This window comes from Harpia harpyja, chromosome 1 (genome assembly GCF_026419915.1).
Source record: "Harpia harpyja isolate bHarHar1 chromosome 1, bHarHar1 primary haplotype, whole genome shotgun sequence".
NCBI lineage: Eukaryota > Metazoa > Chordata > Aves > Accipitriformes > Accipitridae > Harpia > Harpia harpyja.
The window spans coordinates 13,062,270-13,088,091 of record NC_068940.1 but is presented as its reverse complement, the minus strand read 5'-3'; the positions used below and the strand labels follow the sequence as shown (position 1 = coordinate 13,088,091).

The 25,822-nt window shown below is 39.9% G+C and overlaps 1 protein-coding gene across 2 annotated transcripts in view; it reads left to right on the top strand.

Annotated features, from left to right (window-relative positions):
* Positions 1 to 3,209: 3,209 nt before the first annotated feature.
* The window catches only part of CDYL (chromodomain Y like), a 106,648-nt gene continuing 84,035 nt past the window's right edge, over positions 3,210 to 25,822 (top strand). For both annotated transcript variants that reach the window (XM_052779858.1, XM_052779849.1), the window contains exon 1: positions 3,210 to 3,759. In XM_052779858.1, the coding sequence (XP_052635818.1) occupies positions 3,736 to 3,759 (24 nt within the window). In that variant the 5' untranslated portion in view covers positions 3,210 to 3,735. The remainder of the gene's footprint in view (positions 3,760 to 25,822) is intronic.

Sequence of the window (25,822 nt, the reverse complement as noted above, 5' to 3'; positions counted from 1 at the left end):
CGGATAAATATCTGCATATCACATGTGGCTGCGATCCCTCGGTTAGAGCAAATGCTGGAGATGTGGCCCCATTCCCACCTGATACAGATCTCTATGATATTTTCAGTACTGTAAACTTTCAGCCATATTGTGGCCTACCACCGTAACTATTTCAAATTCAGCTATTCCACCATCTATGAAGATCTTTATAGACCTTACAATGGCACACAGTGAGGTCAAAATAGAGTTGACCTTTCAAATGAACTTGATTCTGTGATCTGTACCTTGCCCATAAATTAGAACATTCTTCATTCAGCTAAACAGAAGAACGACTGTCCTCCTGACTTTACCAGGACTGCCTTTATAGGCAGCTGTCCACTTCAGACTGGAAGCACTGTATGCCTATGGTAAAACTTCCTGCTTGGCTGACATTGTCTGATTGTTTCCAAAGCTGGATTAACCGAGGCTGTTTCAAGCACCTCTAAAAACATTTGCTGCCACTGTCGGAACTCAAACCGGCCTCACTTTCTGCTCTTCCTAGACTGCTCCATTACTGTATTCCATACATCTTCATTACTATAAACATTTATATGCAATGTTAGTAAAGCCATTCAGGAAGCTGGCAGGAAGATTGGTTTCAACAACCAAAATATTGTTAAAAATTGACACGTCCTGCCTCAGTGAGGAAAGTGTGAAACACCTTAAGAAATAAGAAGGAAATAGTTATCTAGACAATTCACCACACAACCTTTGGACAACTTGATTTTTTCTGGAGAAAGCAAGATGAGAGCAAGCTATCATGGAACTCAGTGTAGCAAAATCCAACTGCAAAACCTGGGCACCAGTCACAAAACCTGGTACCTCTCAGATGCTTGAACCATAGCACTGTTGCATGGTATTTTTGAATAGTATGGTTGATTCCCCTGAAAAGTCTTGTAAAACAACAAGCACAAAGGTTAGAGTAGAAGGCAAAGAAGCATTAAGGGCAATGCAAGCAATGAATATGTGTAAAGGAAGACCTTTTTTCACTGAAGATAAAGTGTGGAGTGTGGTTGAAACATTAACAGTTAGTAGTAACTCTGAGCTTTTGTTGTTTCCTTGAGGTACTAAAAATAGAGCAGTACTGATGAACTGTGTTTCTTTTTAGTCATCCAGAAGATCAAAACACCTAAGACCTGGTTTACTGCAAGGGGAAGACCCTTAGTACAAATTAAGATGTTCTATTCCTATGCCTTGCAAGCAAAGTAACAGCTGCAGCAACCACTGCCACCATCTCTTTGCTAAAACATGAGTACCAATTACTTTAAAAGATTGTCCTTCAAAGGGTGGCTACAACAACGATGGTATGCTGAGTACAGCTCAAAAAGGATTCGGACCACATCTTGGGAACTGTGATTAAATGCTCACCTCCAGAAGGCAGTTGCAGCGTTCCTAGATCTTAACTGTCTCCATTTCATACATAGGCCTATCCTTCTGTCAGTGATCCTGTTACTGTCACTGAAAAACCCCCTTTCTCAATGCTTAGATTGAGCCTAACTCTTGAAGATCTCAAGAAGTGGTTTAAATACAGATCAGTTCTAACCTTTTCATAGACTTGTTAGGAAATTAGGAAACTATGAAAAGTATGAAAGTTGTTAGATGTTTTATCTGCACAAGTGATGTCCATCTAGCAGTCCAATACCAGAATTTCAGTTATCCAGAGGAAGGACGTTGACCCGGGAGACATGATGTATTTGTCACAGAGAACAGGCAGGTTAACGAAGCCTGAGAAAGGAATCTCCAGCTCTTTCTACAGAAATCATCCAAAGCCCACAAACAGATTAATGTTTTCCAAATGGGTACCTGCTGGATAATGGTCCAAAACTTGTTTCTCAAAGCAGAACGTTGAGGAGTTTCTTGGCTTTCCAGAAACATTTTTGAAAGACTTTGGCAAAAAAATAAAAATAAGAAGCGACTTGATCAAAAATTAGTTGAGTCAACGGGTTGATTGATTACACAAGTGTGATGAACTCTGCTTTAACTTGTGCTGTTCTGCGGCAGAGCATGGCTTCCCAGTGTGGTGTGGAATAAGACGCTCACCGGAACAAACGCCTGGGTATGATAGAATGCACGGTAAGGCACTCCTGTCCTGACGCTGGTTTTGTCCCACCCTTCAGCCCTTTTGAGATCAGAAACGTCGCCTGGCAGAATTCACTCTTGCAGGAGCAACTCATCGCACCTACCTTTGCACAACGGTGCCTTCAACTCATCAAGTTAATGGTACACACCACCTTATTTGCACAATTCCCTGTGAAGCACCCCCAGATGACATATGAGGTGACAAGAACAAGTTGCGTGGTGCAACTAGTGCTGGACCGATGTCAACAAGTCAGCTACCCTCCGTTGACCCATCACGCCAGGGAGGCTTCGGTGGGGCCTTCCTGATGTTGCAAACACGGTCAGTTGGGAGATGGAAGCCGTGCACGTGCCGTTGGCAACGATCCTCGTAGGGCTGCTTCGCTCCCGCGTGGATTTGCCCACGTCCTTCACCCTCTCACGGCAAAGGCGTTCAACCAAGTAAGTTCGGACAAACGCGTGCCGCCGCGTTACGACGCTGCTGACGCGCGCGGAGGTGGTAGAGGAGGGCAAGGGGGCCGGGGGCCGGCCGGCGCCCCTGGGGGAGCGGGGCCGGAGGGCCGTGGGGTGCGGACCGGGCGTGGCGGGGCGAGGAGAGGGACGAGCGCGGGGGCTGCGGGACCAGGACCGCGGGGGGGGGACGGGGACGGGGACACGGGACGGGACCCAGGGAAGCGACGAGGGCTCCGCACGTGCGCGGGCCCCGTGTGTCCCGTCTCCGTCCGTCCGTCCCGTCCCGCCTCTCCAAACTCGGCCGTCCCGCCGCCCCCCGCTCCCCCACGGGCGCGGCCCCTCCCGCCGCCCTCCCCCCCCCCCCGCGCCCGGGCGCGCGCCCCGCCGCCCCCCGCGCGCCGCCGGGCTCAGCTGAGCAGACAATGGGAGATCAAAGCGGGGGGGGGGGAGGAGGAGGAGGAGGAGGAGGAGGATGGTGCCGGGGGCGGCTGGAGCCGAGGCGGACTGGTTGCGTGTGGCGCTCTCTCTGCGCTCGATTAGTGTTCCTGGGGAGGGAGCGAGCGAGCGAGCGAGCCGGGGACGGAGGGGTGGGGGTGCGGGGCGCCGCCGCCGCCGTGCGCGAGTGCGTGTGTACGAGTGAGTGAGTGAGTGAGGAGTGTGTGTGCGTGTGTGTGTGCGTGCGTGCGCGGGTGTGTGCGCGCGAGTGAGTGTGTGCGTGCGTGCGTGCGTGCCGGCCTGCCGGGGTGTGCGAGAGGCAGCGCGAGGGCGAGGGAGCGAGCGCGAGCGGGGAGCGAGCGAGTTGCGCAGCTGCCGTGCGCGCAGCCCCGCCGCCGCTGCCGCCGCCGCCACCAGCAGCAGCAGCAGGAGCAGCAGCAGCAGCAGCAGCACCTCACTGGCATTTAGCGAGCGGAGCTGCTAGTTGCGCTGGAGAGAGACGCGCAGGGAGGAGGAAGAAGAAGAAGAAGAAGAGGAGGAGGAGGAGAAGAAGAAGAAGGAGGAGGAGGAGGAGGAGGGGAAGAGGAGGAGGAGGAGGAGGAGGGAGAGGGAGGAGGAGAAGGAAAAGAAGAAGAAGAAGAAGAAGAAGAGGAGGAGGAGGAGGCGGCGGCAGACGAGGAGGCCACACGGACACCAACTGAAACAAAGTATTTCCAAACCAGCACCCAACTCCACCTTGTGAGGCTCCCCAGCATGGCTTCCGAGGAACTCTACGAGGTAACAGCCCCCGAGCGCCGGCCCTGCCCCCGGCCCCGCCGGCCACCCCACCCCACCCCACCCGCCTTTTTGTTGCTCTCGGGAGAGCCGGCGGTCTTGTCACCCACACTTGCCGCGGCTGCCCCTTCCCGCTGGGCCCAGCGCCTGCGTGTGTGTGTGTGTGTGTGTCCCCCGCCCAGCCTGGCCCCCCCGCCCCCCCTTCCCTCCCCAGTTTTGCTGGAGGAGGACGGAAATGTGACTGAAAGGAGGAGACGGCAAAGTGTTACCCGTGGCCTGCGCTTCCCCCCCCCCCCCCCGCCCCACGTTCACACAACACTTTGACTCCAGAAGGAGAAGGGGGGGAGGGGGGGGCTGGATGGTGGGGAGCAGCGCTGACAGCCGCGACTTGCTCCGGGAGTGAGCACGCCGAAGTGCGAGCCCGGCGGTGTGCAAAAATGTGTGCAAAGCCGAGTTATTGCATGTGTCCGGAGCGGGGGGGAGGGCAGAGGGGCTTTCCTCCTGGATTTGTGTCTGTACCAAAGTCCTGTGCTACCATCCTGTGCCTCGGCCATGCAGCAAGCCGCGGTGATGCAAAATATTAAAATTTAAACTCCTCGGCTCTTCGTGCTCTAACGATACGGTTAAGGTTGCGAGGGAAGCCAAAAAGATTCAAAGTTAAGGCTCCGACACGCCATCCTTCACTCCTTGCTCGGGAGGTGGTCAAAGGGTGTGCTGACGGGAGAGGAAGGTTTTGGGGTGAAGAAGGGAATGAGGTGACAGCCTAACTTTGAATTTCCTGTCTTATGTGTGGCAATTTCACATCCTTGCCCTTAATTGAAAAGCATTATGGTTCTCTTGGATTTAACTTCCTTGTTTTTATTTTTACAAGAAGTCATCCCTGGGAGTGAAAAGCCGTTGTTGTTTTGGAGCCATTCTTGTCTTTTGGGTAAAGAAGTGGCCACCCAAAACCAAAAATGCTTTTATCTCATAGTTAATATGCATCCAGGCAGTGTTCTATAAAAAAATATTTGTATCCAGAGGCTGGAAGGCTAAGGTCAAAGGGAGACAGGCAGCCTTCAGGACACTTGACAGAAGAAGATGTCTTACTGTACTGTTGGTGCACATTTATCTCCCATTAATGGAGTTACATCTGTGCTGCCGTAGGTGAACAGACCCGTAGAAGCTGGTGAAAGGTGCCCTGGGTGGGCTTATATTTTTAAGCAAGTTGACTGCAGAGCAGAGGTGCTGAACTGAGAGACTAGAAGATTGAAGGCCTGTATTCCCAAGACAGAAAAATCATGGTTAATTGCTTTGGCAAGTTTCTCCATCCTCGTAATGTGGCTTAAGCCAATCTTGAAGGGATCATCCCTGGAAGCAGGAGAGAAATTTAGGGACCGCTCTGTGTGTGAAAGGATTGCCAAAAACTTGCTTTGACTTCAGAAAAAGTTCTCTCGGGTTTGTGGAGTTGGGCCCATAGACAGCGCTGTGGCCAATACTTGCTCTTTGTATGTCGCTGTATTTGGTCAAAGATGGACAATGGGATATCAGTTTCGATAGGCATAAAAAATGACCAGAAATATTCTATTTGCTGGACATTGGACTGAGGTTAGGAGTGACCACTGCTCATTACACTTCTTGGTTGTCTTAAGTTGTGTTTGAAACGTTGAGTTGTGCGAAAGGCTCAGTAGTCTGTTGTGTGGCCATCCTCACTGGGCAGGTGGCATGTGAAGTCCATCGGGCGAAATCGTCTTTCACAAAACACCTGAAGTGATAAAACTACTTTTTTATTTTAAAAATCAGACACATTCTTTAATTGTGTAGGTGCAAAGTTTATCTGAGATGCCGAAATTGTTAATTCTTTTGGACTTGGATGTGGTCAAGCTGTCTCTTTTGAAAAATTTTTTTTTTTTCTAAATTGCTGTTTGTTTTAGACAAGTTTTGTCTTGTAATGAAATTTATAGCCATGCCTGAAAAATCATAAAATAATAAATAATTTAAATATAGTGAACACTAATTTGGGAAGTACATAACTGCAAGTTGACCTGAAATGTTGAATATTAAGTAATTTAAAACCTTCTGTGAACTGCCCGGGTTATTGACTGGAAGTTTACTTCTGTTTCATGGATATTTTCTTTGTAATTCATGCTGTACAATATTCTTTGAATCTGGTGATTGAAATCCAGTGCCATTTGTTATACCTCCGTTTTTCCTTCTGAATCTTGATCTCGTGTCTTGTTCAAAAAAAAGTGTATAATCTATTTGCAATTGTTAGACTAAGTATGAATGCCAACTACTCCTGCTGATATGTGTCATGGTACCTCCAAAATACAAATGAAAAATCCTCTTATAAACAATAAAAATGAAGGTAAGTTCCTTTTTTTTTTTTTTTCCCTTAAGAAAAAAATATCTTTATGGATTCACTTGTTTGTGAGATGACTTTTATTTTTACTCTGGATATCATCTGTGGAGAGAGAGAGCCAAACTGTAGGCCAGTGATTTGGAATTCAAAGATAGAAACCTTGAAAGACACTAATGGTCTGAAAGGATGACTTTGTTGGGCTGGCTGTATATCCTGTATGTCATTTGTTCCCGAGCATTTTCGAGGTTGTGGTAATGATTGCCTGCTTTTTTTGAGGGGGGGGGGGGAAGATCTGAAGAAAATATGAAACTTCTATTGAAAAGGGTTGAAGAGACTTTTTTTCTAGATGGAAAGTGAAACAAGTAGTAATGTTGCCAGCCTCTATGGGTGAGGCGAATAACATAGTTTTTCTCTTTGTAAGTTTGATTCTTCAAGTGACAACATGCTAGTGAGGTGGACAGACATGGAGAAACCGGTGAATGAGACAGGTAAAGGAAAACATAAGAAAAGGTGCCATCAGGGGTTTTTTTCCCCAAAATTTGTTTCAATAGGCATTGACACTTTATGGCATCTTTCTTTGCGGGTGCCTGCTGCCGTCTGCGTTACTGTGGCTTTTGGAAAGCCCTTTGTACAGCTGTTTGGGCAAATAGTAGGGCTACTTTCTTTTACACTGTGACAAGTTTGCTTTGCTTTATTGACTGATTCCCACCCATTGAAAGATTGTTGCTTATTCTCATCATCTTCACTGGAGTAATTAGAAGTAGGGTACCCACTTCATTTAGAAGGTTCATTTGGAAGCAAACTACGTTTGCTCGCTCTGTAGTCAAATCACTCGACCTCGTCTGGCAGACCCTTGCAGTGATGTCTGGGATTGAAGTCATCCCGAATTGTGGTTGGCATGACAAATTTGTTTGATGGAATGCGGAAGTGATCCCACCAAAGTACTCCCCAGGACAAGTGTGTGTTAGCCAGCAGGTCAGAAGTACCAAATGGTGGTTGGTAGACAAATACTAAAGCTGTGCTGAGTTTGGAAGAGTCTTTCTTGTAAAATTTAATAACTTTTTGTACCAAGTGCAGTGGAAACCTATTGAAGTTCTCTGCCTGTTGGAGATTGTATCTAATCAAATGACCAAGTGTTTCCATCTTTCTTCTGAGAATTACTGGTACAGCTGATGGTATACATGGCCCACTGGATCCATTTGCATAACTGTAGTTAGGCTTGGGCTGTGATTGCTACTCATATCAAAATATTTTTAGTGGGTTTTACCAAGAAGTAAGCAAAACAGTTTGTGTGAACTTTGCAAGTTCACCTATGCATCGGTGTCTTTTCCTCACTCTGTATTTTATCTTGACATTGCTTGTAAACCTGGTGGTTTAAGGTGACTTAATCGATTTCCATTAAAATATTACAGGGTAACATATTTAAAGTCCTGTAGTCCAAAATTATACATTTTTGTATGTTTTATAGAATGGAAAATGTCTTTTTTCTTTTTTTTTTTAATTCTTCAAGTATCTTGCAAAATACATATGCATTTTTTCATCCCAATGTCTAGTATTCTCAAGGTGATACTTCACTTCCAATGATGATTCAGTATTTTTTGTTTTATTTTTAGAACCAAAGCGTTTGACATTAAATTATACAGATACAGTGAAATTACAAACTGAAACTAATTACAGGAGCAACTGGCTGAAGTTCTGTGGCCTTGCATTAGGCTATACGTCGTTTGATCACCTAATAAGTAAGACCCAAAGACACATACTCAATGAAAATCTAAACTTTGTGTATACAGTAGTGGCCACAAGTCAAAAAAAGTGATCCTGTGGGCTGTTCAGCTACTGTGCTAGTTTTTTAAATGATAGAGTATAGAAAACTGAAGGAGAAATGCTGTCATTTAGTTGAAAATTTGATACGGCATGGGAATTACCCACTTAAACCCAAAGTTTGTCTCACAGCCCTAGTAACACTGCAGTGATCAGATCTTCATCATATTTTGTGTGCATTTACTGGAAAGTTTAAACATTTATTTTTCTTAAGTTAACCGAAAGGGTAAATCCATTATCTACAGTATGCAGCTTGGAGTTTGTTGTAATTTCTTATGGCTATTTAATGAAAATTCGCTATTAACAACAAATTAGAATTGCCTGTTTGGGCAATAGCCATTTTTTTCCCCATTGAAATGGGTTGTTTTTATTCAGCGTGTCTTGCAGGAAGTCCAAGATATCTTGGGATCTATCTTCTGCTGCTTGTTTCTGATGTGCTGATTCCTAAGATCTTGGTTAAATATCAGTGACACTTGTTCATAAAGGGGGTCTTATAGTCATTGAGCTGTAATGCCTGAATCTTTCCGATGTTATTTTGACAAGTGGTGCCAATGTTATTGCTTGTTTCAGAAGAGTTAAAAGATTAAGACTTGCTTGACTAATCCTAGTCAACTAAACAAGTCTAGGAATTTACATCAGACCTGTTTGCATTGCTTCCCCCCCTTAGAAACTGTATGCTTAACTTAAAATAGAGTTGAGGATTAGCTGTTCACCCCCCTTTGGTGACTTTCACTTCTTTAAACCAGAGCGCGAATGCAAGAGCACTGCAGGAATGGAGCCACCGCGTGTAGTGCAAGAAACTTGACGTTTTTCCATGTCCCCTGTCACGCTGCTTTTCACCAGCTTGAGTTATCTCTCATCGCCTGTCCCAGAGCTCTAGACAGAATTGAGGAGGTCTGGTGCTCCATCTTCTGCTGCTGCCACTGCCAGGGACATGCTGGAGCCCCCGGGGGCTCCTCCGCCATGCCCTGCCCTCTGTGGTGCTGCTGGCCTGGCAAGACTTTAGTGGCTGTTCCCAGTGTTCAAACACCCGCAGCCAAAGGAATGGACTTCTGCCTGGGTCCTGTGTAGGATCACAAATGGTTTTAGCCGTTTTTATGCACAAAACTCTTCTGTACAGACATGTATATATCATAGGTATATTAAGAAAATAGATGATATTTGGGTTTTTTTCTGTGTAACTTGCTTCAAATTGCCCGTGTCCATCAGGGGAAAAAAAGGATGGGAGTGAGAAGAAGCAGGAGAGGGGGAGAGATGCCCCATCCACAAAGCATGTGAGGCTTTGATAATTCTTACCTTCAGTCTCTGTCTTTCACAGCAGACTGCAATTTCATTTCTTGAGTTTTTTGGTCAATCAAAGATTGGCTGATGTGGTGCCAGTCACATTTAGAGTTACGGAATAATTACTTCCAACTTAGAAGGCTGTACTATCGCAGAATGTTGCTTCCACTATGCTGACATTCAGTACCTCTTGAATGAGGATAAATTATTGGACACAAAGGACTTAATGAGACATGCCACAGCCCCTTGTTCCTCAGGGAGGTCAGCATAGCTGGAACAGCATCAGCGATGCCTTGTCCCTCTTTGACTTCTCAGTAGGTGCAGCTTCATTTCTTCCTGACTGCTGCAGCGTGTCTGACCTGTGCCAAAGCAGTAGAAAAAACAAGTTACTAACAGTTATGGTTTCATCTCTCTCTGGTAAATGCTCCACGCTTGCAAAGGCTGTATCTGATGCAGAACTTTGACAACCAGAATGACTTCTTATTGTGATAACTGGATGTGCAGATTGGTTGGATATAACTGATAGGCAGGCCTATAATGCCACTCTTACTCTTTGGTAATAAACTCCAAATCTGTTGTTACGGGGCAATGTATTATTTTGGGGTATCTGTTGGAAGCATGAGCTCCACAGACTGTATTTGCAAGGTGAAAAGGGATGCACAAGTCTCTCCCTGTTAAATTCTATGCCTTTGAGGTTTTGGATGACTGGATGGCATGGGATAACCTTATTTGTCAATAAATACAGGGTTGTTGGTTTTCTCTTTATCTTTGAGTAAAACATTAATAATTTTCATATTAAATGTACTGTGTGCTTTCTCTGACAGCATATGGTTAGTCCAGAAAATATCTTAGAAATGAAAGTTCTGTATTTTTCATTATCAAATGTATTCTCCAAAGCTGTAGTATCTCTCTAAGAAGAGCTTTCATTTTTCTAATTTTTGATGGGCTTTTAATATTTGCACAGAAGAACGTTGTGTTCTTTGAAATAAGTTCTTTGAACTTCTCTCCATATTACTTAGAGGAAAAGAAAATTGGCATGTTACCGGTTCAGTACACTATAAAGGCAAGAATATTTACTGTTTTCATAAACATCCTCTGAAGATTTACATGTGTCCCTTAATGGTGACCTGCTGTAGATCTTTTTCAAGGAATCTATGAATATGTATGAATACATAGAATAGATATGGATAAAAACCTTTTTTTTTAACCATAGATTTGCATTTTTAAATTATTTTGAAGTCACTTTGCTAGCATAAAATGCAAAATAAAGCAACTATTTATTAAATATCTTTTAAATATATATTTGTTTTATTGAATAATGAAACAAAGTAACTACTGTAACAGTTTTGTTGTGATTCTTCAGTGAGGCTTCACATTTTATAATTGCATTGCATAAAATAAATTAGTGCAGTTCTGATCAAATCTTCCTTCTTGGCCATGTTATGTCTGATGGTTTGTTTGTTTCTTTTTTTTTTTTTTTAATGGGGAAAGATAAGGTATGTGTTTTAAGTGGCCTAACCACATTTGTAGTTGTGCCTCTTCAACTCTTCTGCCCCCACAGTTTCTGAAAGTTTCACAGCTTTTAAGTAAATTAAGTCTTAATGTTCAATCTTTGCTGATTGTCATAGTAGCATCTGAAAAATCAAAACCCAGGGGGTTTTTTTGAGTATCCTAGATGAACAGGGAAGGAAGGAGATGTACTTTTTCCTTTTTCTTTTTTTTTAAAAATGACCTTGTGATTTTCATTTTGCAGACATTTAAATACCCCTCTAAGCATCTCTACTTCCTGTAAAACACTGGTTTGTGGAAATTTGTTTGGTTTAGGGAATAATAAAAAATTTGGTTTAGTTTTAAGATGCCACAGTTTAAAGCAAGGTATGGGAAGTATGTTGTGATGTATTTATCACAGAAAAATGTTAGATGTACATTTTGTAAATATATATTTAGGGGAACCATTGAGGCACATTCTTAAGAATGTTGAAATGAATATATCTTAACTCCAAAATACTTCCCTGACACTGTTGATATGTTGAATGTTGTATTGAGTGGATATTCAGAAGTCTGTAGTTTTTGAAGTTCTTTCCATAAAATGCAGTTCATTAATGAAACATCATCTGTATATTGATAACATTTGTGTTACCAGTAACAATGTAGATGTATGAAGGGTACAAAACAATTCAAAGTAACTTTGGGAAAGTTAGCTGGATTATAGTTTGGCTAGTTGCTAAATCAGGCTCGTTTGTTGTGTTTTGATTTCAGCACCCAGTTTTCCCCAGTTATATATATAAAATATAGCTCGTGCTAGCACAGTGTGACTCTTCCATCATATTTTAGTGGCTAGGTCACTTACAAGGTTAAAACTAACAGACCTGGGATTGTGTCTCTAAGAAATAATGAGAACGTAAGACTGTACATACTGACACAAAAGATCCATCCAGTTCAGCATTGTGATTTCTATCACGGGTCCGTAATATCTTGCTGTAGAGAGAAAAAATGGGAAATGTGGCACAGCGATAATCATTGGGAGCTTTCGTGGCTGGTATTGTTGGGACAAAGGCAGATTTCAGCCTTGGTTATAAAATGCCAGCAGCATGACCTGAGCTCCCCAGAGGTTCAGAGCCCACCTTCATTCCCTGCACATGTCTGCTGGAGGGCCGCGACTGCAGGCTCAGGCAAAGGCGGGCACATCTGTGGGAAGAGCGATGCCGTGCGCATTTCTGTTGATCCTGGCAGGTCATGGTGTAAGCGGGAGTACGGTATGATTGCCAGGTCACTCACTCGTGTTAGCACAATTGTTCATCAGGCTAAACTTTCATCATTTCTCTGTAGACAACGTTTCTAAACACTCACTGGGGTCTTGTTCAAATGGTAGAGTTTAAGGCAATTGTACAAGTTTTTTCTGAGTCATAACCACTGAATACATTGCTGTTACCAAACACTGTATTAACTTGAACTTTAATTTTCAAGAAGAGGTTGTTGGAGTATGTGATCAAACAAAACAAAACGCCAACTCTGAGTGAAATCTAAAGCCATCAGCAGTGTATACTCTAGATACCTGCAAAGTCTTCAGTGGAGACTTCATGTGTTTAAGGTCTTTATCACAAAATAAGGTCTAACTAACTGCTTTGTGTGAGTAGACTCCTAGACTAGAAATTTTAGAGAGTTATATGGCCACAGAATAAAACAAATTGTATTAGTGCTTTTAATAATAATCCTAGGAATTAATCTCATGATTTGAAATTAATACTATTTTGTGAGTGTAAGTATAAACCATAGTAGATTGTACTGGACTTTAATCTTTCTGAAATTAGGAAGGTTGATGGAAAACTTTTCCTTAAAGAGATTTTTTTTCTCTCTAGGCTTTTTGCCATACAGTAAGTAAGTAACTCTGTACCGTAACTCTTAGGTGGCCCCTCATGTTTTCAAGGCTGACACATCTTTTTCTCTTTTGTTTGAGTCACAGGTAAGGACCAAACTTGATCTTTGGTTGACTGTGCTTTCTAAGAACAAAGGAACAGAAAGAAAGTAAAAGCAATGATGTTTACATCAGACTGAGAATCTTGAGCTTTTGTTCTTAGTGTACTTTTTTCTGTGGAATTAGATCATAAATATAGTTATTCTAAATAGATGTATTCAAAGTAACTCAACAGTCAGTTGAGTGAGCATTTCCAGCTGAACAATTTCTAATGCTTCCTGAAAGAGATTCTGTAGAGCTTCTTCCCGTGGAAGACTGAGGCGTCTGTAGGAACAGCTCACCACCGTCCTTTGCAGCTGAAGGAATAACAAGATGTCCAAACATTCCCAAGAGCAACGGAAGTTTTACATTACTGCAGTTTTAGAGGAGTCAATCAACTTTCACTTATGATATAGTAAGTAAGGTCAGTGGTTTTGAAGTTAAAATTTAAACTGTCGTTGCATACCAGGTTGTTTATAGTGTATGTACGTGGCTAGAGAAGGTTAAAGCCCAGCTTGCAAATTGTTTTCACATTTGTTCTTTCCTTTGTCTGGTTCATATGCTTAGTGTTATGTACTTTGTGTTTTGATTGTACAAAAGGGTATGTGTTGAGTGGGAGAGTAAAGGGCACTTGATGTCTATTTCATTTTAATTTGGAAAAAACATCCATAAGGCAATGTAATACAGAAGTCTAGGATGAGTTCATTTTCATGTGACTTTTGAGAGGCATGAATTCCAGAGAATTAAGCTTGGAAAAAGCTGTATTTTTACCCAGGTCATCAAGGAATGATGATCAAGAACAACAAAGGCTTTTTTTCCCAGATGCTGATGGCAAATAAGGTAGTGTTCTGTTTCAAGAGATCTATCAGTGTTTCAGATTCTATTTCACTCATTTTAGAGGCATCTCTCTTGTATCAGGGCAGCTTCTTAATTGATCTGTTTTTCCTCTCTCCCACATTGTACTCATCAGAACTCTTGAGATTTGTGCTTATTTATTTAAACTGCCCAGGAATAAAATATTAGGTTCTGAATGAGAAGATGGAAATCGTTACATCTCAAAGAAGCATCCTTAAATATAATATCGTAGGAGTGTTAAAACATGGAAGCCAGTGCATCAAGCAGTTGTTGATTTAACAGCTTATGTCCATGACTACAGAAACCCAATGGATAGGAAAGATTACTACTTCACAAATCTTTAAAACCACACAAAGATGGGACCTTGCTCATTTTTTCATCAGCAGGATACACGTGTCATAATTGTAGGCAAATCATGCCACGTTTCTCTACTTTCCTATCAGTAAAGATTTAATAGCAGGGTTGTTTGTCTTTTATTGGATTTTTTAAAAAAAATGCTGATTGAGATAAATCATTAATACACCTTATCTTTAAAACCAGTTCTTTACAAGGATCAATTTCAATTTTAAGTTCATTTTTACCCTGAAACTGGTGCAATGCGGAACAAGCATGTTGAATAAGATGGTGTTTTGGAGGTTATCTCTGCTGCCATTAGTGGCAAAACATGGATTTAGTGAGGAGATAGGATGAGCACTAGGACATCATATGGTTTCTGTCCCCATGAACGTTACGTCTTGATCCACTCCCAGTGACAGATGAAACTTTACTGTTATTCATTTATACCTATTCCTGTTATTTTCCTCTGTTCATCCAGAAAAAAATTGTTTGTTACGCTCTAGTTCTTATACCTTTGGATACTCATGAAAAGCAATGAATGATAGACAGCTGTCAGTTAAGTTACAGTTAAAATAGTGTAAGAAAATTTTTCTTTCAGTGCAAGTGAAGATCTTAGTTAATCATTCTTTAATGGTATTGGTCTGTAAAATGGGAAGTTCCTGTCTCTATTGCTGTGTGTTATTTGAATATATTCAATATTAATTGAATTATTCAACATTAAAGTCCTTACCTGAGTAGTTACAACCTAGTTTATTCTAAAGAATTTAATCCTCTGCACTTGAACATATATATCTCTAATCAAAGCTATTAAATGTAACAAAACTGATTCCTTGCATGCACACAAAATAATTTGCTTTATTATGACATTCTTATTGTCAAGTAAAAATAATGCCATTTGGCTTTTTTGCTTGTTCATGATGCATGTTTTCATAAAGAATGGGAATTAATAAGAGTCATTATTCTAACCTATATATATATGGTTTTATTCTTTCCATTAGTAAAATAATGCTTTATTTGGCTCTTTTTATTTTTTCTTCTGTACACTTCTTTATATTTATGAAGCTTGAACTAAGATGTGAATAGAAGTGATTAATTTGGGGGAAGGGATTTTAGATCTTTATATGCTAAATAAAATCTTAAAGTATACTGAGACATAGTAAATTATAAGAAGGGGAAGAAGAAAGTAGTGATTGGACTGTGGAACTATGTGATAATTTTATGTCCTGCTTTTCACTAAATGAATGTTCCCTTTTCATTCATTTGTCCCTTTTGTCAAATGTTTGAGCTCTACCTTCCCAGTGTCTTCCAAATACCCGTCTCTCGTTTTCAGTCAAACCACCAAAAATCTTTTTCCATCCAACTTGTTCAGAAAAGAGCACTTTCTGTGTGGAATTAGTTGTCTATTGATTGTAAAGTAAGGATGATTTTTATTTTTCTGAGCAAGAAACTGGAACTTTGTTCTGTAGTGGAAGAAAAACATATCCTGCTAGAACTGCCTTATCCTTTGTAGAAAGATGGGTTGGCAGGGGTTGTTGGCGAAGAATGGAGGAACTCATCATTAGGACACCTGAATGCTGTCTTGAAAAATTTAATTCTCTCTCTCCTCTGTCATAGTTAGTCTAGCACTGAGCATATCACTCAGACTGAGTATTTCAGAGATGATTGCTAATAATTTGCTCATCTCCCTGATGAAGTTTGAATCCCTGAGCCAAAGCACAAGCAGAATAAAGCCTATTACCCACCACCCCCAAATCCAATATTGTCAGAATATCTTAGAATAAAGTAGAGCAGGCTGATTGCATCTTACAGAGAGAAGCTGTGCTACAAGTACAAGCCACAGACAAACCTGTCTCCCTTTTATGTTGGACTTTTTGTTTTGGTTTGGTTTTGGTGGGGCTAACTGAAGAGAGGTATTTAACTACCATGTGGTGTTATCTTTGATATTGTCTGTAATCAGTGATGAGGGTCATCCAGAAGGCCATTCAGACCATCTAAGTGAAATTCCTCTAGAAGGTCATCAGACTTCATCCTCTTTCTCCACAAAGAGGTATAGAAAGGCTAGTTTGGTGAATTTAGTCGGTTAAGTTAAATATACTTAAATGTGACCTCCTAAGCACTGAGGGTTTTTTTCCTTTTTCTACTGTCTTCTGAACTTAATGCAGGATAATACGCAATTTTTCATTCATTACAGGCCTTTCCTTGGGACTGTAAACTGTGTTAGTAGGTGAATGTTGTTAAAGGATTGTGCTGTTGGAGTATAAAGTGTTTAGGCACAGCACTGAGCTACTATGGTGTAAGTTAAGGTTTGTTATCTGAGTGGCAGTAACTGATCAAGTTATATTTTTAGACCATAATTGTTGTATTTTACTTCATTTTACATTAAATCTCAGAAGGTGTTTGAATGGCAGTGCTTTATAATTGACTTCAGCAGGTCCTTCCTCCAACCACTCAGCTGTTCCTTCTAGTTGAGCCACAACGGCAGCTTGTCCATGTGGTAAGAGGATTGGAAAATCGATCTGGCATAATTAAAATCAACCAAACAAAAAAACCTGGCTCCAAAAATGTTTATTTGGTTGAATCAGTTCCTCAGTCTGGTTCAGTGCATGGCCATACACATACTTGCCAGGATGATGAAGCAGGTGTGGAAGGTCATTGGAGCTGTTGAGCCACCAAGTGATGTCCACGGAAGAACCGCCTGAGTGAGTGAACCCTGAGACTGGGGGAAGAAATCTGTGTATCCTGACAGCGTTTACATCAGTTTTCCTCTCTTTCCCTTAATGTTTCTTTGAGTGGTGTGGTGTTTAAAGGTTAGTTTTGAAACATAATAAATATTAAGGAAGGAGACTATCTATTCCTTGTCCACTTTCAACTGGGAGTCTGAGGGCTCTGCTCTCTACAGCTTAAGCAAGTTTAAGTGCTGAGGGCCTTGCTTGCTACCACTGCCTCCTCCAGCAAGCCACTCATTCTTCCCCCTTCCTTTGCACTGACACTGATTTGTGTCGCTGGGTCAGGTGAATGCCATTGAAGGGAGCCTGTCTAGCGGAAGGCTGTCCACCACTTCTGTAGAAATAGTTTTCTGGCAGTTTTCTGACTGTTCCAGGTCAAAATCCAAGAGGCGCCGCTTCAAGTAAAGGAGCAGGAATATATGGCATGGTTGAAGGGAGACAGGAAAAAAAAATGGGTAGATGCTGGGGGGGATGGTTGCAGCAGTGACTTGACTCTGTTTAAAAAAGAAAAAAGAATCCATCAAACTGCATGTTTAATTTTCAGCTGGATCAACTCGCTGGGCTGACTTGCAGTGTGGCTGCACAGCTTTTTGCCCTTGGCTTGTGCTGACTCACAGATCCCGTGTCCCTGGACCGTACCTTGAGGTCATGCAGCACCATGCAGGGATGGGGCGGGGAGCAGCACCCCTGAGAAAGGGATGGGGTGATCACATTCAGAGTAGAAGGCGCTGTGCTGTGTAGTTTTAGTGGCTGGTTACGCTTCCATTTTAATGTGAAAATGGAAAACTCGTGCTTGCAACAATTTGGGATTCCAGTTACTTCTCAGTGCTGCAGAACTGCTACTTATTAACAATTCCCTGAATTTTACTTTAAGCATAGCAGTTACAAAGCTTGCTGAAACTTTTTGTTACTTTTAGTGTGCCACACGAGTGAAAAAAATTCTGCAGCAGTGTAAGGTTGTCTTCTCCCTGTCCACCTTGATTGTATTACACTTATGCTCTGATGCTGTTGTGCAAACCCAGTCTGAAGATGGGGGTGACATACAAGTGTAGTTACAAGTATCATTTGTTTCTAAGGATTCTGGTTATTCACTGAGTGGGCAGTGGGCAGGAAGTGGGATGGGACAGGATGTCTCCTGGCAGTTGAGCTCGCTTTAAGCTGCATTTCATTTAAAATGCTGATATTCATAAAGATTATTTTTAGCCCCTCCAATGGAATTAAAGTTCAAAATATAAGTGCTGTCAATATCTTTTGGGTGTAAAAACTTATGCTTTAATTACTTTTGGTTTCAGTTTCACCTGCAGGAACAAATTATTTTCACTTTGAATGTGTTTATGTGAAGGTGGGAAAACTGATAAGGAAAGTAAACTGTGTTGCTCTTTAACTCCTTCCAATATATAAATAAAAACTGGTTAGGAAAGAATAATGTCTACTAGTACTAAAGACTACAAGGATTTGGGAACATAGAGATAGTAGTTGAGTGAGAATTTAGAAAGCAGCCAAGTAGGTTAAGTGTCCCAAATCCAATGTTCTCAGTTCTCGTGTGTGTGTGTGTAGGCCCCTAATTTTATATTAAACAAAAATATTCTGTCAATTATTTAAGTGTAGCTAATATTTAATTAAGAAATTTATTATTTCTAAATGTTAAATATGATGATAAAAAGACTAGATTATGTAGTCAGCATTTTAAAGACAATTTTCTTTTATTAAAAGGGTTTAATATACTTATTACAAATGTAGTCTGCATTTGTATGCAGTTTGAAAACATAAAACAGATTAAAATTGGTTATTTCAGGGGTGTAGCACACAAAAATTAAGATTGCATGAATGTATATTCAGATGACTCATTGTTTTAACAGGTGCATGTAGCAATAAGTTTAAAAGCTATACTTTGTTTCTAAACCAGTACAATTTAATGGCATTGCCAGCCATTGGCATTGATCCCTCATTTAGTTTAAAAAAAATTACAAATTATTAAATAAATAATTTAAAAGTACAAAACCAAGATTATAGTCAGTTTAAAAAACAAAACGAAACAAAACTGTTGATCATCATCTGGAAACTCAATCCAATATATTCAAATTTATTTACTTGCCAACAAAGTATTTAAAACAAAACCAAAACCAAACAATGAACACTTTAGACTACTTATGTGAAAATTACAAAGTCAAACAGACTTCCACTGTGCCAGTTTTTATGGAATGCCACACTTTACTAAGAGCAGAATCAAATTATAAAATCAGGCTGTTACTATTGCCTTTTCCATTTTCCCTCTTTGCTTCAACTCTGACATTGTTTTAACAGCCAGCCTGGCCTAAGCATTGGTTTTTTTACACCCAGAAAGCAAGGATTAAAACATTGCATTCTATTTTTGATTGTTCACAAGGTAAAAGCAAATAAACAAAGTGTACGCTTAAGAATAGAAAGTTGCCTCAGAAAGTTCTGTAAGGTCTGAACTTTCTTTTTATAGAGATAAAGGCACATTTTCCTGGGATTTATGTGACAGAGAAATCTTTCTTTAAATGATCTAGATGCAAAGAAACTATGCATTGTTATTCCAGAGTGATTACATTAGGTGACCATTAATAAAATTTTCCTGGAATTTGTAATATGTGCAGGTCATTCATCATACTTTTCTGAGAATAAGAAATTCTGTTCAGTTCAGTTTTACTCTTCTGACAAAAATGAAATGAAATCTAAGATCACTTCCACGAAAACAGTCAGCACTGATAGTTATCATTGCTTATTTGAATCTGCTCTATCTAGTACAGGCCTTGCCTATAATATATAATCACTTTTTCTAAAAGGATTATTTCCTAAAAATAATGTAATACAGATTTTACTGAAAATATAAAGAAAACAATTTTGTCTCAAAGTTATATTACTTAAAAATAAAAGTTACCTTGGGGATTTGTAATACTTACAATGAAAAGTCATTAGGGATAGATATAAAACTGTCATAGCGTAGTAAGGCAAAGGTGAAGATTCAAATGAATGAGGATTCAGAGAAAATGCCCTGAGCAGTAGTGGCTATTAACCGCACAACGAAAAGACCATTTAGAGTAGATTATATAGACACTAATGAGCAACCTTCTGTCAATGGGGTTAAGAACAATATGAAAGTTCTCTTATTTATTGAGAGAAAAAAAATGCTAGTAATGACATGCATCTACTAGATAGGGGCAATAACAGTTGAGAAGACAGAGAAATACTGCAAAAAATATTATTCTATAAGTCTTTAAAAAACATGCTGCGAGTCAAAATACTATTGTTTGCTGGCCAAAATCTGGGTGTTGTGTTCACAATTTACAGTGACTTACAAAAAGTATTTCTTTATTGTGGTAAGAACAAACAAATTTAACTTTTTTTCTTTAGTCTACAGGAGTCAGGATTTAAAAAAACAAACCAAAACAAAAAAACCTAACCAACTGAAGATATCTAAGGTATTGGGGTTTGTATTTTGTTTTGGTTTAATTTTAATTGTTGTAGAAGTGTAAATTAGATAGGATAGGCCAGGATATAACATAAAAACTAGACTGGACAGGTTGATAATGATCATAGAAAGAACCGTGGAAAGGCTGAAATGAGAATTTCATAGCAGAAAATTGAAGAAAGCAGAGCCATTGCTTGCCTAACTGTTCATGACGATTAGAACTCATCTGTATTTATTTCTTTATTCTGAGGCTGGAAGTTTTTGGTTGATAAAGATACTCATGTAGGTATAGTAAGCTTTCATAAGGCACCTGATGCAGTACTGCATGGTATGCTGATTTTTAAAACCTAGCTCTTTGCTACGTCAACATGGCCCATATTAAATACATTTCAAACTGGTTAATTGACAGATCATAAAGCAGTAATAGATGAAGGATGTTCATGTTGGATTTTATAGAAGTTTTTCACAGCCCATTGCTTTGAGGATTTGGATAATGATCTGGAGGAAAATAGAATATAATCTCTGGTAAAATGCATACGTGCAAAAATTGATGGATTAATAAGTGTGAAGGATGGTCTGTACTTAGTTAATGGGGATCGTTTCAACATATGTTAATATAGCTAAATATATCTGTCTAGACAGTAAGATCATACATGTAGAATGGAGAGTAGTACTTTGGAAAGGACTAATTTGGTGATTGATACAATACAGTAGCTAAAATGCACAGTGCAGTCCCTTGGTATGGATATAGGGGATCTCAAGTGGAATTAGGTGTGCTTTTATTTTGCTGTATAGCTCTAACCAGATAATGTTAGAAAATGACATCCTGTTTGAGCTTAAGAAGCAAAAAACACCCAAACCTAGATAAACTTAAAAAGATTCAGAAAAACATGTCAAGGACGATTAAAAACCTTAAAAACAAGTAAGTGAACAAACCCCGGTGTATAGTAAGAGCCTGGAGAAGCTCAGTCTATTTAGTTTAGCAAAGGGAAGTTTGGGAAGTGACTGATGGCCTGTAAGTACTTATATGGGGCAAAGATTTCAGAAGGAGCAGTCCTTTAGGTATAGTAGGCAGTGGTATGACAAAATACAGGATCTGAAAGCTGAACTGAAGTGTATTTCTTCTAGAAATATAATAAATTTAAAACTGAAGGCCGTTATCTATCAGAACAGTTTATTTAAGGATGTTCTGGATATGTCAGCGATGAAAAGCTGTGAATTTTTCCCAAAAGATGCCTTTAGTTCAAGCACAATATGATGGCCTGATGCAGGAATTTTGGAGTGAAATTATCTGTTATACAGGAAGGCAAACTAAATTATCATCGCTTACATGGGTCATCTACAAAATCTGACAAAAGTGTTCTCAGCATCAAAGGCACCCTGTACTCAGTTGTATAGTGTGTCTGTATTTTTGAAGGAAAGGCTGAAAAGAGAAGGGAAAGGAAGGGTTGGGGATGTGTGGAGAGGATATAGTAAAGATGAGTTTAAATTTTGTTTTACACATACAAAGGAATTAAGTATGAGATTTATTAAATCAAAATATGTGATTATCCAAGCAATATATACTACTTCTATATAGCATTTTGAAAGATTTTTACATTATAATTGTGTGAATTAGCAACCAGCTGAGAACAATATCCTGCTATTTGTTAAAGGAGAGACAATAAAGTTCTTCTAGACAGGAAAGAATCTACATTGTTAACAGATGACCTGAAAGTTCAGCTCATTGAAAAGGCAAATATTTTGACCAGGAGAATAATTCTTCCTGTGGAGCAGTATGAGTTGCCATGCTTAAGCCACACAGCTATTTTTAACCATGTCACAGCTATTGAGCTTAGTCTTCAACTTACTTCATAAACAGTGTAGAAAAGGCTAAGTAGGCCTTTTGCTTTGATGAATGTAGAGGTGAATATGTCAGAATGCCTTTTTGTTGCAGCTTTTGTTTATTTTGTGCAATTTCTTTATTGGTTTTAACAGTTTAGATGTAGATTTTTTGTCTCTTGTTGTCACTATCTGCCACATTCTGTTTTGTTAAATGCCAGAAGCACTATTGCATTGGAGTAACTGCAGGCAAAAGTTGGAGTTGCATGTAGAGTGAAGGTTGTTATGATCAAGGGGGAAAAAAAGAGTTAAGGCTCTCTATAAAATCCTGCTTTCTGCAAATGGCAGAGTTACAGTTTTCCAAATGTTTGTTCTTGAACACTTCTGTGGTTTAAAAAATTTTATTCCAGTTTAATGGCAGTTTTACAGTAGAATTTGAGTTCAATACATAGCTTTTCAGCTTGTCTGGGTTCTTACAGATGTTTGACTTAAGCATCTAAAATCTTTATCAGAAAATATTTAATTTGATTTCCTGAATTCTAGGTTTTTCTGGTTTGAATGGTGATTTTGTTTACTATGATAAAGTTCTCTGAACTACTTTAGTGCTTTCTAAGAGTAAAGTTGTGCCTAAGTTATGTCTTGCAAGTTAGGATTCTTCAGTTCACAAGATGCGTTAGTAATGTAATTAAGATCTTATTGAAAAATATTTGAAGGAATGAAATGCTGTTTTCAAGACCTAGGCTTATCTTAGATTTAAAATATTTGATTTTTCTAAGATGGTATGATGGAAAATTATATACATCACTTAGTCGACAGGCTTATGTATCTAGGTAGTTCTTTGTGGCACTCTCTGAATGTTATTTTGTGATATGCCTCTTGAGATTGTGTATTGTATATCTAAATTCTATATGATTTCTTTGGGATGTGCTATAGAGTTTAAGCTTGCTCTGTGTATGTACATAAGTGTGTACTGCATCCTTTAGGAAGACAACAAGCATCTTACCTCTTTAATTACCATGTCCTTCCTTGTAATGTGGCTTTAGCTTCTCACACTTCTTAGGAAAACATGACCCAAATAGGAGAAACAACTATGAACTGCACAGAGTGCAAAGCTCTATGAATTTGGTTTCTTTTCTACTTTTGCAATTAGTGAGTATAGTCACTGTATCTATCTGAATGTTGAAGTCTAATCTTTTCCTTCTTCTTTCCACCACTTCCCTGCGCCCATGTTAATGGATTTGTGGGAAAATAGAAGGCAGGCACGATGTACTAAATTTTGTGGTAACTTGCTTGATGATTTGGTGACAGGCTGAGAATAGACTAGACTACCTTTGAATGTTATTCATGGAAATTAACTAGAAAGTGTGGCCACACACACAAATGTTCCTTGTGTTAGGGCACATTTTGGTAGTTCACCATAACTTTTTAAATAACTAATTTGACACTTTTTAGAAAGACTATTTGACTGATACCAAAAAAAAAAAAAAAAGTGATTCAATATAATTGAAACTATACCCAGTCTGCTCTGTGATACAGGTAACTGGAATGCATATGTGTTACCACAAAAAAAAAGATATTTCAAGTTCAGCTCCCACCAAATTATGAAATAATTACTTTTGCTTGCCTGATAAAGACACGTGTGTATAAACAAGCCATGTTTAGGTTAGCCCCTTGTTCATATATACTTGATAAATCTGATAAAACTCTTGCACCCCTGCAAGGAGGATTGTGAGCTCTCTAGGGCAAGGGCTATGTCTGAGCATAATTTTTTTTTTAATAGATTTTATACCACATCATAAAAAGACTATTATTTATGTCACAAATTCAAACACTCTAGATTGAGGAAATACCAGATTTATGGTTGCCTGTGTGTTCTTAATTCTCTTTCTTTGTATCTAATTTGTGTACAGACTGGATTATGGGTCTTGTGGTCAGGGAAGAAAACCATCTGCAGTCATAATTAAAAGAGAACTAGAAGGTGCACAGCTATCTACCCTTTCCGATGAATTCAGTGGGAAGGGGTACTTCCCCTTTGGTGCTCCCAGGAGAGAAGCGTAAGCCATGAGCAAAAACCATGGTACTGACATGTTTATGTTCTCCTGTTTGTCCTTATTCTCAAGGACTAGAGATTCCAACTTATTTCCAAGGCAATATATGTTGATCTCCTGCCTTCCTCCCGCCTCCTCAGCTGGGTGTTCCCTCTACAAACACTGGCACTCAGGATTTCACACAGTTTATGGAGTTTATCCATCTGAAATTTCTTCTTCCTCACAACCCCCCACTTTTTTTTTTTTTTCCTGTTTTGCTTAATAGGGTTAGTTCGAGGCCTGATTTTCTCCAAGAGCAGGTTCAGTTTAAATTTTGGCAACCCCATCAGCATTGCTTTAAGCAGCTGTGGAAAAGCATCCTTGGACAATCTGCTGAGTTTCAGAAGCTGCTGGCAACTTTGGAGGTGGTGTAACTTCTAAAAGAGACTGCCATTGTAAGGAAACTTTAAATTTGGCGTTATTTCACTACCAACTCCCCTATAATGAAATATCTTTAAAGTAACATGCAAAATTATATTAAATGTATAATAACTTTGTAGTTGAAATACCAACATTTTTGTATTTGTAGTTGGAAGCATCTACAATGAATTTGTTCATTAAAAACTTGAGTTGTGTCTACTTAAAACAAAAATGCAAAGGCCAAATTCTCAAGCTGGAAGTTAAAAAACAAACTTTCTAGAAATGTATTGACTAAGACCACCTGTTGTTTTATCACAAGAAAGCAGAGTCAAATTTTGGTTTTCTTCTAGAATTTGCTCCTTATTCTTTGTTATTCAATAATTTTCTTAACTTGGAATGCGTATGAGGAGCTGATGATTTTGTTGATGTGTTTTGCCCTTTGGATAATACGAAAAATTATGGGGTAGGAGGAGTACTTCTAATGAGCATTTCTATGTTCCCATCAATAACTCTTTTGATTATCATAAGTGTAAACCTTGTATCCAGCTGTATAGGTAAGGAGTCAGTAATTTTTCCATACCAACAGACCTATCATTCATAATAATGATTGTATTTTTCTTTGTCTGCATGGATTCCAGTTAGTGTGCTTGACTCCATGTGCATGGGATCAATTTTCTGGGCTCTTGCCTGCTTCCTAGAAGCCATTGCCCCTTGCGTTTCCCCACTTAAACTTGAGTACCTTGTTTGTAAGACAATAGTATATTTCCTGTCAATACAGCTTCTCTTGCTGAATCTTATCAGGCTTAGAAAACAATAGCAACCTGCCTACAATATATATATTTACAGTCCTCCTTCAGCAGTAGCTTTGTCAATGGAAGAGAAGAGCAAATCCACCCCAAAGCATTCTTCACTGCCCTCTACCTGGGGTTACTGCCCTCTCTGGTCTGCTAGCTGAGCTGCTCATGGGAGCTATCCCTAATCCAATTCGGTCAAATTGAGCCATGTTAGGAAAGATTTGTTATTTAAATTACTTAAGCTGATCTAGCTTATTTTGACTGACATGTTTAGGGAGTTCTTATATACGCAGCTCAGCCAGAAGATTTGAGAAGTGGTAACCGTCAGCAGGATGTGATGGTAAGCTGGGGACATGGGTGGCAAAGAGCAGGTCTTTCCCAGCTATGCCCAAACTGGTTGAGGAATGCTCATCTACAGCCTGAAATTTGGGAACCTGCTTTTCTTTGTGAAGCAGTCTTAAGTTTTTTTTGGCCATTAAAAAAGAGAAGACTGCCAACACCAGTCCCACTCTGAGTGCTCTCGTTAGCCACAATTTCACCCAGAACCACCTAGGGTATATTGGCCAAGGGGCTTTGATTGTCCACTTTTGAATGACTCCTGCCACCATTATTTCATAGTTGAACTAAAGTGCAGGTCTCCCTCTGGTGCCTACTTTGTAAAAGCACAAGAGTTTATAATTGGGCTGAGCAATTGAAAACCAACTGTATGAAAAGAGAAAGGTCTCTTTGTTGTCCAGGAAATAACGGTTCTGAGAGT